General features: G+C 41.6%; 2 protein-coding genes across 6 annotated transcripts in view; one reads left to right on the top strand and one right to left on the bottom strand.

Annotated features, from left to right (window-relative positions):
• Positions 1-15,492, bottom strand: part of LOC106084960 (protein furry) — a 470,149-nt gene that overhangs the window by 375,679 nt on the left and 78,978 nt on the right. For 2 of the 5 annotated variants that reach the window (XM_059360193.1, XM_059360196.1), the window contains exon 2: positions 10,560-10,732. The exons of the other annotated variants lie outside the window; for them this stretch is intronic. In XM_059360193.1, the coding sequence (XP_059216176.1) occupies positions 10,560-10,647 (88 nt within the window). In that variant the 5' untranslated portion in view covers positions 10,648-10,732. The remainder of the gene's footprint in view (positions 1-10,559; positions 10,733-15,492) is intronic. 5 annotated transcript variants of the gene reach the window in all.
• On the top strand, positions 6,366-8,075 carry LOC131994053 (uncharacterized). The gene is made up of 2 exons (XM_059360197.1): positions 6,366-6,531; positions 6,587-8,075. The coding sequence occupies exon 2, from the start codon at positions 6,736-6,738 to the stop codon at positions 7,900-7,902; it is 1,167 nt and encodes a 388-aa protein (XP_059216180.1). The 5' UTR covers positions 6,366-6,531; positions 6,587-6,735; the 3' UTR covers positions 7,903-8,075.

The following is a 15,492-nucleotide window of genomic DNA, read 5'->3' as shown; positions in this document are numbered from 1 at the left end:
CTATTGACTCGATACTGATACTCGACACTGATTGTCCGCGACTGCAGTTCCAGCTACTGCATATGGAGCATTCCACTATCCGCAACCTGTGGACGCGCCCAGTAGCTACCAGCTAAACTTCTAGTGATAACGAGGAACACGGGATAGCTGTGAGCACCCCACAGGCTGAAACTTTGAGTTCCGATCTAAGAGGTGTTTATTGCTGTCACGAGAAGCTTAGTTGAGAGTTACCGGGCGCGTCCACAGGTTGCGGATAGTGGAATGCTTCATGTCCGTGAAGATAAATTTGAATATAACTTAGCCAAGACACAAACCTGACATTTTAACAGAGCTATGTTAAGTGATAAACAGAGCACTGTTAACTAATTTTCTTTTGTTTTTTAAATAAAAAAAAATCATTTTTAGCATTTTCTCACCAAATATTTTCTAAAATCGCTTGCTAAAGAATTTATCTACAACTATAAAATGCTTAATAATAGCTAAACCCTCAAACCTCTATGCCAACAATATTTGAAGACCTATATGACCCATTTTTAAAATGGCAATGCAGTGCACTCGTCAGCAGTGCACAGTCCAGCACAGTAGGCCATAATGTTAAATTCAAATATAACTTTTGGGGCGAAATATCTCCGATCTGAAATACAATTTGAATATGGGGACTTCTGATTCTAAAAGCTCTTGGTATGGGCTAATTCTGGTATTAGTTTGTATCACCTATCTATGACCAGTCCAGCACAGTGGGCCATTATGTTAAATTCAAATATAACTTTTGGGCCGAAATATCTCCGATCTGAAATACAATTTGAATATGGGGACTTGTGATTTTAAAAGCTCTTGGTAGGGGCTAATTCTGGTATTAGTTTGTATCACCTATCTATGACCAGTCCAGCACAGTGGGCCATTATGTTAAATTCAAATATAACTTTTGGGCCGAAATATCTCCGATCTGAAATACAATTTGAATATGGGGACTTCTGATTCTAAAAGCTATTGGTATGGGCTAATTCTGGTATTAGTTTGTATCACCTATCTATGACCAGTCCAGCACAGTGGGCCATTATGTTAAATTCAAATATAACTTTTGGGGCGAAATATCTCCGATCTGAAATACAATTTGAATATGGGGACTTCTGATTCTAAAAGCTATTGGTATGGGCTAATTCTGGTATTAGTTTGTATCACCTATCTATGACCAGTCCAGCACAGTGGGCCATTATGTTAAATTCAAATATAACTTTTGGGGCGAAATATCTCCGATCTGAAATACAATTTGAATATGGGGACTTCTGATTCTAAAAGCTATTGGTATGGGCTAATTCTGGTATTAGTTTGTATCACCTATCTATGACCAGTCCAGCACAGTGGGCCATTATGTTAAATTCAAATATAACTTTTGGGGCGAAATATCTCCGATCTGAAATACAATTTGAATATGGGGACTTCTGATTCTAATAGCTTTTGGTATGGGCTAATTCTGGTATTAGTTTGTATCACCTATCTATGACCAGTCCAGCACAGTGGGCCATTATGTTAAATTCAAATATAACTTTTGGGCCGAAATATCTCCGATCTGAAATACAATTTGAATATAGGGACTTCTGATTCTAATAGCTCTTGGTAGGGGCTAATTCTGGTATTAGTTTGTATCACCTATCTATGACGAGTGCACTGCATTGCCATTTTAAAAATGGGTCATATAGGTCTTCAAAAAATATTGTTGGCATAGAGGTTTGAGGGTTTAGCTATTATTAAGCATTTTATAGTTGTAGATAAATTCTTTAGCAAGTGATTTTAGAAAATATTTGGTGAGAAAATGCTAAAAATGATTTTTTTTATTTAAAATACAAAAGAAAATTAGTTAACAGTGCTCTGTTTATCACTTAACATAGCTCTGTTAAAATGTCAGGTTTGTGTCTTGGCTAAGTTATATTCAAATTTATCTTCACGGACATGAATGCTTCATACGGAGTAGCTGCAACGGCGGTCGCGGGCAATCAGCGGTGTCGAGCGGAGCGTCTTAGGGAGGGGCCGAGTATCACCGGCTCTTGCACAAATTCTGAGTGCCTGTGATGCTCGATATGACAAGCCGAGTTATAGGGGCCTTAAAGTAACCAACGATCACACTGTTCCCGCGGCGATCGGTCCTTTGGGACGGAACGAGCTTGTTCACATACAGGAGCTTGACGAGGATTGCCACCTTCACATGAAAATCTAGCTACAACTACGACATGCAGCATGCTCGTTGCGGTTCATAGGACCGATCGGGTGGGAACATGATGGTCATTGGTTATTTAAAGGTACCAATACCTTGCCTTGTCATACCCAGCATCATAAGCACTCAGTACTTAAGCAAGTGCCGCCTGGCCTCTCACTGAGACTCTCCACTCGATACCGCTGATTGTCTGCGACTGCAATTACAGTTACTCCGTATAAAGCATTTCAGTATCCGCAGCCTGTGGACGCGTCGGTTAGCTCCCAGCTAAGCTTCCCGTGATAACGATAACACCACACAGATCCGAGCTCAAAGTTTCAGCCCGTGTGGTGCTCATTGTTATCCCGTAACGGGATTGTTTTCCCGTGCCCTTCAGCAGTTTCACCTGGTGTCTCTCCTGCACTTGCAGAGACAAAGAAGGAATACTGGTAACACATATAGAAGATAGGTGTGCATAGGATATGGAAATAAAATGTTTCCAGCTGTTTGCATTCGATATGCCGCCTAGTCAGAATAAGGTCAGCGTGGCAGTAATTCAGCTTAACGGATCATAGATATTTTTACTTCAATATGTTTTTGGCCACGAACAATGATCCACCATAAAGGAATAATAGAAAGACAGACTGGGACCGCTATGCCGAGTGGGTCGATGTAAAGCTTCGAACCAGAGGCTCAAGAAGTCGGTTTATATCAATCCCATGGCAGCCGGTTGTACGCATCGGATTGACCCAATGGAATCCTTTATTGGCAAGGGCTGTTGCCTCAGTGTACGTGTTCGTCCATTTTTCGTCATGGGAGAGGCACATTCCGAAGTGCTTTCTCCGCAAGCTTCTGGTCCGTGCCGGGATTGAAAAGAACCCCGGACTCTGGTTCTGTTCGGTTTGCCAGAACCGCCTCCATCATCGGTCGGTGTCGGTGAGGTGTAACCGGTGCATGGAGTGAATTTCCGATCTTGCTCTGGCCTTATATCACTGCGCGAGTATAGTCATACTGAATATGTTGCAAGGTGCTCGGCGAACATAGACAGCAGTGGGTCACAAGCGTCATCGTTGTCGTTGTCGCCGTCTGCGTGCTCGTTGTAGGACTATGCGACCTCCCCTGTTGCAATATACGCAACAGCGACAGTCTCCATGGCAAGATCGACGAGATTGTGGATTTTATGAGTCGGAAGAACATATTAGTCACAGTGATCCAGGAGACAAAGCTCACCAATACCTGCAGCTTGCACACTTAGCATACAATGTGCTACGTAAGTATCGCTCTAGGAATGGAGGTGGGGGATTGGCCTTCGTGATACACCATTCCGTGCAGTACAGACCCATCTCGCCTGCGCCTGGCGCTCGTAGCCCATGGAGTGCATGGGTATAGCAGTCAGGTCCGGTACTGCCGAGATAGAGCTATACAACGTGTACATACCGCCGGTTAGTAGCTGTGTCCTAGTTAATGGCAAGCCTTACAAACCCGACATAAGTGGGTTACTATCTGGTCATAACCGTCTGGTTCTAGGGGACTTCAATGCCCATCACATTTCATGGCATTCTTCCCTAGGTAACGACAAGCTGGCATAGCTTTGGCAGAGCAGATTGAAGGCTCCACGTTTCGCACTGTGAATGGGAACGCCCCCACTTGGATTACGAGAAGGTGTAGCAGCTCGCCAACGAGCTGAATCTGGATATAAACAGGGTAGTCAACGAACATATGAGGAATTTATGGCTGGAAAACTTGGAGCAATGTTACTTAGGCACCGTGGTCTACTATTAAGTCGGGCAAGCTGTGGTCTACTGTTCTGTCACTCTCGAACTCCCGTAGATGGGATGACAGGACCTCAGTCACTTTTAGCGACGTAACTGTGACTGATTCGAAGAGATGCGTCAGGTGGTTCAACCGCCAATTTATTGTGCATCCCGATAGTGACAGGGCAAGGAGGAGAGCCATTCGCCGTATCCGTGGTCTCCAAGTCGATGGACAGCCATCACAATTTACCGTGGGTGAAGTTACGAATGTCATCCGTGGCACCAAATCATCCAAGGCGTTGGCCCCCACCGGAATCTTTGACCCTGAAGGATGTGGATTTACCTGGAGTTGAGTACCTTACTACTGTCCTCAACCTGTCTTTGAACACTCTTATAGCTCCCGATGTCTGGAAAATGGGCAGAGTGATCCCGCTACTGAAGCCTGGAAAGGACCCGAGTTTGGGGAGTCGTGCAGACCAATCTCCCTTCTCTCACCAGTAACAAAGACGCTTGAGGCATTGCACCTCCCGATCCTTGTAGGAGAATTTCCATTCGCCGCGTATCAACATGGATTTCGAAGACTGCATAGCACAACAACTGCTTTGCAACTGAACGGCCCTCGTGGCACTGGACCTATCGAAGGCATTCGACTCGGTCAGCCATGTGAAACTATTTGAGGACATCGCCAACGCGTCCCTCTAGCCAGGCCTGAAACGATGGGTCGCGAATTATCTGTGTGGTCGCCAGTCATTTGTGGAATTTAGGAATAGAAAGTCGAAGCACCGAAGAGGGAAATAGGGAGTTCCCCAAGGTGGGGTGATATCTCCGGCGCTGTTTAACCTCTACCTATCCTCCATTACACCCCCTCCAGACGCCATTGAGATCGTATCATATGCGGACGATTGTATCATCATGGCATCAGGCCGCCAACCCATTGAAGACATCTGCGATAGCTTGATAGGTCTACCTCAACGAACTTGCCTCATATTTCGCTGCAAGAAATCTGAAAATATCTGCCACCAAATCTTCAGCCACATTGTTCACTACAAATACGGGTGAGGTGAATACTGAGCTGACTGTGATGGTCGATGGAGCGATGATTCCGACCTTCAAGTGTCCCAAAATACTTGGCGTCATATTTGACAGCTCTTACACATTCTCGCCACATGCCCCAGCAATTTGCGATAAAGTCAAAAGTAGAAACAGGGTTCTCAATTTACTTGCTGGCAGCATTTTGGGTAAAGACAAAGAAACCTTGTGGATTCTTTGTCTGTACCCAATTGGCCGGTCTGTGGTAAGGTATGCAGCGGCAGTGTGGTCTCATCAGCTCTGTGACACATAGTGGAATAATATTCAGATCTGTAAGAATGCCGCCCACCGAACTGCGACGGGCTGTCTCCTCAGTTCTCATGTGGACCACCTCCATCGGGAGACAAAGATCCTACCAGTACGAAGACATAACCACATGCTGTCTAAGAAATACCTTTTGGGCTATTATCTCAGAGACCATCCGAATCATCATCTTGTGGATAGATATCCACCGCGCAGAAGCCATAAGGTAGCGGGTCTAGACAACATTCATGCAGACACAGTAAATAGCTACCGGGTGAGTGTAGTCCTTAGAGAACGACCGCCCCCAATTGCGCCTGAAGAATTTGACCTCCCCCGGCAATCCAGAGTAGTTCTGGCTCAATTACGTTCTGGCAGATGCAGCCGCCTCAACTTCTACAGAGCAAGGATTGATGTCGACGTGCAAGATGTATGTGACCAGGAACCACACGACACACCCCAGCCAGACCCACTCGACTCCGATCCAAATCCCTGTGGACGCACCCCATCGTAATCGCAGAGTTCTTGGATCTTGACACTCGACAGAATCAAGCAGACGAAAGATAGCACAATAAAATGCTACAACAACAACAACAACCAAAAGCCGGATGGAAAGATCAAGTAGTGGGGACACCTCGAAACTTGGTGTCAGAGATTATAAAATGAGAGCAGCTATATCAGCTATTATATGGCAGCTATATCAGGATATGGACCGATTTGGGATATACTTGGCACAGTTGTTGATGGTCGAACCAAAACAAATGCAATGCAAAATTTCAGCCAAATCTGATAATAATTGCGCCCCCAGAGACTCTCGGTTTTAAACCGATTTAGACCATACTTAGCACAGTTTTTGGCACTAAAAATAAAATACCTGGTGCACACTAATAAGAAGTATTCGTGCAAAATTTCCAGCGCCTACCTTTTTCCTTCGAAGTTTGCGTACTTTTGACAGACGAACGGAAAGGCGAAATCGACTTAGAATATCAAGACGGCCAAGAATATATATACTTTATGGGGTCTTAGACGAATATTTCTAGGTGTTACAAACGGAATGACGAAATTAGTATACCCCCTATCATTCGTAAAAATTACTCTACCGTTGATAATTTGTTCAACTTATCCTCAATAATACACTTAAACTGGCACAAAAACAAAAAAACCTATGCTTTCTTCGTAGATTTTAAAGCTGCGTTTGACCGAGTATCTCGAAAAGCCATGATATACAAACTTCATACCATAGGAGTATCAACAAAAGTAGTTAACTTTATTGAAAAAATATATGAAGAAACTAATTTTTCTGTATGGACAGGCCAGGAACTCTCCAGTGATTTTAATACAACCACAGGTGTTAAACAGGGCTGCTTATTATCTCCTCTCCTATTTGCTTTGTACCTCAATGACCTACATGAATACATTGGTGGTGGTACCACAGTGGATGATCAAAATATTCGACTTCTGATGTATGCCGATGATATCGTCATCCTAGCTGACGAAATAGACGTGATGCAGCGTATGATACAAAAACTGGAGGAATATTGCAAAATATGGAACATGGAGGTTAACATGGAGAAATCAAAAATAATGGTATTTCGGAAGGGAGGAAAGCTTTCGAGTAAGGAAAAGTGGCTGTATAATGGAACAGAGATCTCAATTACATCGGAATATTCTTACCTGGGGTTGACATTTACACCTAAACTCTCACTCCGGAAACAAATACAGGAGAGAAATCAATTAGCCAAAAATAGCATCAACACCACTTGGAATTGTTTCTTATCAAAACCTAATGTGTCCATAAAAACAAAATGGAAACTCTTCTTGGCCATTAGTAGGTCTATACAATCATATGGATCACAAATATGGGGGTTTTCTCACTTTGATGAAGTTGACCAACTGACACTATATTTTTTAAAGAAGGTATTAAAAATGCCAAGTTTTACTCCAACGTACATAATGATGTTAGAGACTGGTGTCGAAAACGGGCATATATACACTTTGAACAACCATCTTAACTATATAACGAGAATTTTGTATGATTACAAAGATGATAGGCTACCTAAAATACTAGCCAAAAAAGTGATGAGACACGAAATATTTTGGAAAACGCATATAAATTCTTTAACTCTGCAAAATAGTACAGAAGCTTTCACGCCAAATCTGTCAAAACAATGTTGGTTACAAAACATTCAAAATCTCCTCCAAAACATACGTGCAACAAAAACAAATGATGCACTTTCAAACGCAAATAATACACACCGCTTCTACAGTAAGCTCCAACCTACTTTTGGGGGATTATACTTTGTCGAACCCTTGATGCAGGACGAACTGATGTGGATATTAAAAGCTCGAAGTGGGATGTTTTCATTAAATTCCAACAGGTTCCAAACAAATTCAAATCCAATATGTTCAATGTGTAATACAGTTGAAATAGAAAACATTCAACATTTCCTGGGTCGATGCCCAGCTCTCAAAGAATTCCGATTAATGTTCTTCCAAATGCCCATAATTAATGAATCTGATTTAATAAATATTCTCAATGGAAATGTTATACACTGGAAAAGTTTAGCCAGTTATCTAAAAACTTGTATGTTATATAGAAACCAGTTATTGTCTGAATTTAATATATAAAAGAAAGGAAAAACAAACTCGTAAATCTCTAGTATATACACTATATTTTAATAATGGACAGACGACCGAAGGTCAATGTCAAGAAAATATATACTCAATTTATTCTTTTAGAATGCTATGTTTATATTGCTATATTTATATGAAAACATTAATGAAATTAATAAAGAATACTACTACTACTACTACTACTACCCCCTATCCTACGGTGGAGGGTATACATATACAAATAGATGTTGCATTTATAAAATTTTCGGGTTTTTATATCCTTCACCATAGGATGGGGGTATACAAATTTCGTCATTCCGTTTCTAACACCTCGAAATATTCGTCTAAGATCCCATAAAATATACATATTCTTGATCGTCTTGACATTCTGAGTCGATCTAGCCATGTCTGTCCGTCTATCGGCATCTCGATAGCGGTCGAAGGCGTAAATCTAGCCCCTTGAAATTTTGCACAGATGCTTAATATTGATGCAGGTCGTTGGGGATTGCAAATGGGCTATATTGGTTCAGTTTTGGATATTAAATTGTTCCGCTTTGTTTGTTTGTTTGTCTGTTCCGTATAGACTCAAAAACGGCTGAACCGATTTTCATGAAATTTTCACAGATTGTAGAGCGTGACCCCCGGTATAAATAGAGTACTTCATTTTTTGATATACGAAGGGGGGCGACCCTTCCCCCTACCACAATTTTCAAAAACGCCAGATCTTGGAGATGGGTGCACCGATGCAAATAACCTGGGGGGACGCCCCATCCCAAAACCCACTCGAGCGGACATGTTTACTGATTGGGATAATATGGGTATCAAATGAAAGATATTTAAGAGTAGAGTACGAATTTGGCATAAAAATTTCACCTTTAGTGTCGGGGTCCCCCACACCCAAAACACCATCCAGCAGGACACTTTTATCGCTTTGGGCAATGTAGGTATCAAATGAGGGGTATTTAAAAATAGAGTGCAAATCTAACATAAAAATGCATTTCTTGGTGTCTAAGAGGCCTCTCGACCACCCAAAACCAGCCAGCAGGACATAAAAGAGCCGATATAAAAATCTATATCTTGGTGTCTGAGGCGCTCAAATGAAATGTTTTTGAGACTAGAGCACGAATCTCGCCCCCTAAAAAAACTCCTTACCGGATATATTTATCGACCATAGCAATAAAAGGCTCAAATAAAAGGTATTTGGAAGTAGAGCACCAAGACCGTACCAGCACCCTCAAACAGAACTTTGTTTCCTGACCGTGCCAGTATAGGGCTCAGATAATATAAGAGAGTGAAACAAAGCGCTGCGGAGCGGGCCCTGTCCAGCTAGTCTCCCATATAAACCGATCTCCAGATTTGATTTCTTGTGCCCCTAGAAACCGCAATTGTTGTCCAAAAATTTGCAAAATTTGCCCATGAACATTCCACTAAGGAACTGGGGAAGACTTCTCACATATAAATGAGTGCAGTCCGATTCAAGTTTAAGCTCATAGATAAGGTGCCTCCTTTTTATAGCCGAGTCGGAACGGCGTGCGCAGTGCGACACCTCTTTGGAGAGAAGTTCTACAAAATGCATATTACCTCACAATTGTTGCCAGCATTAGGAGGGGAAAACCATCGCTGAAATTTTTTTCTGATGGTCTCGCCTGGATTCAAACCCCAGACGTTCAGCGTCATAGGCGGAAATGCTAACCTCTGCGCTACGGTGTGATTTTTGTCCAATTTGGCTAAAATTTTGCAGATAGTGTTCCGTTATGTCTTCCAACAACTGTGCCAAGTACGGTCCAAATCGGTCTATAACCTGATATAGCTCCCATATAAACCGATCTCCCGATTTGACTTCTTGAGTCACTGGAAGCCGCAATTTTTGTTCAGTTAAACCGATTTGACTTCTTGAGCCAATGGAAGCCGTAATTTTTGTCCGATTAAGCTAAAAATTTGCAAAAAGTGTTCTGTTTGGACGACAACTGTGCCAAGTACGGTCCAAATCGGTCTACAACCTGATGTAGCTCCCATATAAACCGGTCTCTCGATTGTCCTTGTTCGGTTCCTAGAAACTTAAAATTTTTCTGGTTTGACAGAAGTTTGGTATATAGAATAAAATTATGCCCTTCAGAACCCACCACGAAGGTGGGTTCCCAAGATTTGGCCCGAACAAAATTAACATGTTTTTACTTGTTTTATTATTATTAATTAAAATTATCCTTAATTTCCCACATACATTCTACATTTTATGCTTTTAGTGTCTATGTTAACTTTATGAGGTAATGAGAAATAACTTCAAAATGTTATGAATTGTCTAAAGGTAGAGACTAAAGTTATTGACTAAATTATTTTATTTGAGCTTCAAATGACATATTAAAATTTAAGCAAAAAGTACACAGTCTTCAAGCATTGCAACAGAGTACCACATACAAAATCAATTATTTATTTAGCGATAAAAGAAATGACTAATGCCTCGCTCAGATCCTATGGACAAAAACAAAACCACCACAAAGAAATGAAGTTCTTGTTGTAAACAGCAAACAAGTCAATAAAATTATTGGAAATATTACTGCAGATAGCCAACCCTACCATATGTTTGGCACATGGATTGATTGATTGATTGATTGATTGATACACTGGCATATGGATACATGGGTAGATAAGATAGATTTCGGAATATGGAATACCTTCTGCACCACCTCCGCTTGTGCCTCCACCAGCGGAGAACAATTGCAATAATTCGTGGAACGAACGGCTTGGTTTCGTGTTATTCATGTCAAGGAATTTGATGGGGATGGTTAACAATTTTATGAAGAGAAACTCTCAAAAGAAGAAGAAGAATCACCAATAAATAACTAATCTGCAATATAAAACCCAGGATGGAAATAATTATTTTATTATTCCCCGGAAAAATATTTTAATCAAGCAAAACGATAGGCATAATTGGGGAACAACTCATATTGAAAACTGTAATTAGTTATGAGAATGTACCCAAAAAATATACCATGCAACAAAAATCTTCAGTTTCAAAAAACCCATCTGTACCATATACGACACGGATTTCGTAAAGCCTGACATAAGTCACTGTGTGAAATTTCATTAAAATTGGATAATAAATGCGCCATTTATGGGGCCAAGACTTTAAATCGAGATATAGGTCTATATGGCAGCTACATCCACATCTGGACCAAATCGGTACAATCGGCCAAGTTAAAGAAAAATGTCGAAGAGCCTAACACGCGTTTATTAACCGAATTTCGGCGAAATCGGAAAATTAACGCGAGTTTTATGGGCCCAAAACCTTAAATCGAGAGATCGGTCTATATGGCAGCTATATTCAAATCTGGACCGATCTGAGCCAAATTGAACAAGGATGTCGAAGGGTCTTACACAACTCACTCTCCCAAATTTCGGCGACATCGGACAATAAATGCGGACAATAAAAGATTGGTCTATATGGCAGCTATATTCAAATCTAGACTGATCTGAGCCAAATTGAACAAAGATGTCGAAGGGCCTTACACAACACACTGTCCCAAATTTCGGCGAAATCGGACCATAATTGCTCCTTTTATGGGGACAAGACCTTAAATCGAGGGTTCGGTCCATATGGCAGATATATCCAAATCTGAACCGATCTAGGCCAAATTGAAGAAAAAATTCGAAGGGCCTAACATAACTCACTACCCCAAATTTCAGCAAAATCGGATAATAAATATGGCCTTTATGGGCCTATGACCCTAAATCGGCGGATCGGTCTAAATGGGGGCTATATCAAGATATAGTCCGATATAGCCCATCTTCGAACTTAACCTGCTTATGGACAAAAAAAAAAATCTGTGCAAAATTTCAGCTCAATATATCAATTTTTAAGGACTGTAACGTGGTTTCAACAGACAGACGGACGGACATGGCTAGATCGCCTTAGATTTTTGCGCTGATCAAGAATATATATATACTTTATAGGATCGGAAATTGATATTTCGATGTGTTGCAAACGGAATGACCAAATGAATATAGCCCCATCCTTTGGAGGTGGGTATAAAAATTAATGTTATGAAAACACATCTAGTCGGTGCGTTCTCTACATTCTAAAATATTTGAAGAACATACGTTCTTTGAACATTATTCTGAAGTATACATTTTTACTTTGTTATGCGTTTTCATTGCCTCCACCATAGTATGGGTGGTATTATAAGCTCTAACCATTCCAAATTTTAAAGATATATCTCTACCCGTTCTCGCGCGACATATTTATACCCTACACCACTACTGTGGTACAGGGTAATATAACTTAGTGCATTTGTTTGTAACACCCAGAAGGAAGAGAGATAGACCCATTTATAAGCATACCGATCGACTCAGAATCACATTCTGAACCGATTAAGCTATGTCCGTCCGTCCATGTTAATTTGTATACAAAGTACAGGTCGCAGTTTTCATCCGATCGTCTTCAAATTTGATACAGGCATGTTTTTTCGGCATAGAGACGAAGCCTATTGAAATTGGAAAATCGGTTCAGATTTGGATATAGCTCCCATAAATATGTTCTTCCGATTTGCAGTAATAATGCAATTAATTAGTCATTTGTTAATCGATTCTCTCGAAACTTGGCAGGAAGGATTTTATGACTCTTAATATTTCTGTTGAATTTCATAGAAATCGGTTCAGATTCAGATATAGCTGCCATATATGTATATGGCCCGATTTGCACTCCAAGAACCACTGCCAGCGCATTTATTGGCCAATCTTGCCAAAAACTTGGTGCAACGCTTTCCTCGACCACTTCTACAATATCTGAGAAGTTTGCTCGAAATCGGTTCTGATTTCAGATCAAATCGGTCTCTTCCGGGGGGGCACCGGCTTCTGCACGATACCGCTGATTGGCCGCAACTGCCGTTGCGGCTACTCCGTATGGAGAATTCCACTATCTGCATCATGTGGACGCGCCCGGTAGCTCTCAGCTAAGCTTCTTGTGACACCGATGAACTCCGCACAGATCGGACCTCAAGTTCCAGCCTGTGTGGTGCTCACAGCTATACGTGCCGGGATGACTCCAATAGTTTGGCATGGCTGACAATGTCGAATGCCCTCGATAGGTCCAATGCCACGAGGTCCGCCCTATCACATGCCCTGGGCTGATTGAAGCCACGGCAAATGTGTGCGGTGATGGCGTGCAAAGCAGTTGTTTTGCTATGCAGTCTTCGAAATCGATGCTGATGCTCGGCGAATGGAAATTCTCCAACGAGGCTCAGGAAGAGTAGTCCCTCAAACGTCTTAGCTACTGATGAGAGAAGGGAGATCGGTCTGTACGACTCCCCCCTACTCGGGTCCTTTCCAGACTTCAGTAGCGGGATCACTCTGTCCATCTTCCAGACATCGGGTACTATAAGAGTGTTCAAAGACAGGTAGAGGACAGTTGTAAGGTAGATCTACATTTTTCAGCATCAGTGTAGAGATTCCGTTGGCTTGGATGACTTGGCGCTACCAATGACATTCGTAACTTCGTGCACGATAAATGTTGATGGCTGTCCATCGGCTCGGAGACCACCGTTACGACGAAAGGCTCTTCCCCTAGCCCTGTCACTCTCGGGATGTGAACAACCTGGCGCACCTCTTCGGATCAGGCACAGTTACGTCACCAAAAGTGACTGAGGTCCTGTCATCCCTTCTACCGTGGTTCGGGAGTGTCTTAACTGTAGACAACAGCTTGCCTAAGCCGCTATCTTAGTTTCATGGACGGATGACATTCGTAACTTCGTGCACGAAAAATAGTTACGGTTGTCCATCGGCTCGTACACCACAAATACGACGAATGGCTCTTCTCCTAGCCGTGTTACTATCGCGATGCACAATAAACTGACGGTTGAACAACCTGACACATCTTTTCGGATCTGTCACAGTCACGTCGCCAAAAGTAAATGAGGCCCGACATCGCTTTTACCGGGGTTCGCGAGTGACTCAAAAGTAGACCACAGCTTGCCTAAACCGATAACTAAATTACATTCCTCTAAGTGTTCCAGCCACAAATATCGCTTGTGTTCGTTGAGCACCCTGTTTATTTCCAGATTCAGCTCGTTTGACCCGGCCAAACTTTTACTTGTTATATTTTTTTAAAGTCAGGTCTTCAAGATACCACATCAGAAACAACATTATAAACGTCACCATCCTGTGTCAGGTTAGATTAGATTAGGATTAGGTGGCAGTCAGCCATCAGACTCACTTAGAAGTTTTCATCCATTGCGAGATCTCAGGAACAGAAGAAGGAAGATGCCTTCTAGTTCCTACCGTTGATCCATCCGTATCGCCTTAAAAACCATCCATCCATATCGCCTTAAAACCCCAAAAACTGTCGAATATTCACGTCCGCAATATCAGAAAAGTCCTCGAAGAACTGAGAGCCGACAGTTAAACTCCTTCTGATTGCCAGTGTGGAACACATACACAACAGATGTTCAATAGGCTCTTCTTCCTTCACGTCCTCACAGCTTCTGCTATAGTCGTTACTTGCAAGCATCAGTCTGTCAGCATGTTTCCCTATCAGATAGTGACCTGTCGTGACGACCACATTGACTGAGACGTTTGTTCTAGCCAGCGACAGCAAGGTGGTTGACCACTTTTAATCTAGATTAGGCCACATAATATTGGAGTTAACAATCTGCACTTTGTGACCATCGACCATTCGTTTTTTCTACGGGCCTGATCCTGAAGACTAAGGTATACCCACAGATTCCAGTTCCCTCGGAATATGTAAGGTAGTAAGGTGTATGATAGTCTTGCAAGCACCTCTGCTCTACAATTCCCTGGGATATCTATGTGGTCCGGCACCCAGAACAGATGCATTTTGAACTGATCCATTTCATTTCAGAGATCTGCGACAGTCGAGGGCGTTTTTTAAATTCAGAAAAATGTTCCCCAGTTATTTAATGGCTGCCTGACTATCTGAGAAGATATTAACGCCGATCGTCGTTATGACATTATATTTAAGCCATTCTACCACTTCCTTAAAAAAATGTCTGCAAATTTGCACAAACTGTTACAGGAGGTCGTTCGCGAATTTGCCTGCAGAAGAGAGCGGGAAAGTGTATGAGAGCGGGCAAAATTTTGAGAGTTTGGTAACTGAGAGCTTGAAAATTTCAGCTGGAGTTTTTTTTTCCAGCAGAAATTTGCAGCATCTGTTTTATGAAAACCAGCTCAAATAAATAGTAATAGTCTGATCGGAAAACATGCTGACAGACTGAAGGTTGTAAGCAGCGGCTGTGAGTTTGCAAGTAGAAGCTGTGAGGACGTCTGAGGTATAATAGTGGACGAAATTTTGTCTTTAGAGAAAGTTTCATGGAAATTTTGTCTTTACAGAAAATTTCATGGAAATTTTGTCTTTAGAGAAAATTTCATCGAAATTTTGTCTTTAGAGAAAATTTCATGGAAATTTTGTCTTTAGAGAAAATTTCATGGAAATTTTGTCTTGACAGAAAATTTCAAGAAAATTTTGACTTTAGAGAAAATTTAATGGAAATTTTGTCTTTAGAAAAAATTTAATAGACATTTTATTTTTAGAGAAAATTTCATGGGAATTTTGCCTTTAGAGACAATTTCATGAAAATTTTGTCTTTAGAGAAA

Source organism: Stomoxys calcitrans, chromosome 1, assembly GCF_963082655.1.
Source record: "Stomoxys calcitrans chromosome 1, idStoCalc2.1, whole genome shotgun sequence".
Taxonomy (NCBI): domain Eukaryota; kingdom Metazoa; phylum Arthropoda; class Insecta; order Diptera; family Muscidae; genus Stomoxys; species Stomoxys calcitrans.
The sequence above is the reverse complement of the archived record's forward strand: the minus strand, read 5'-3'. Positions and strand labels throughout refer to the sequence as shown.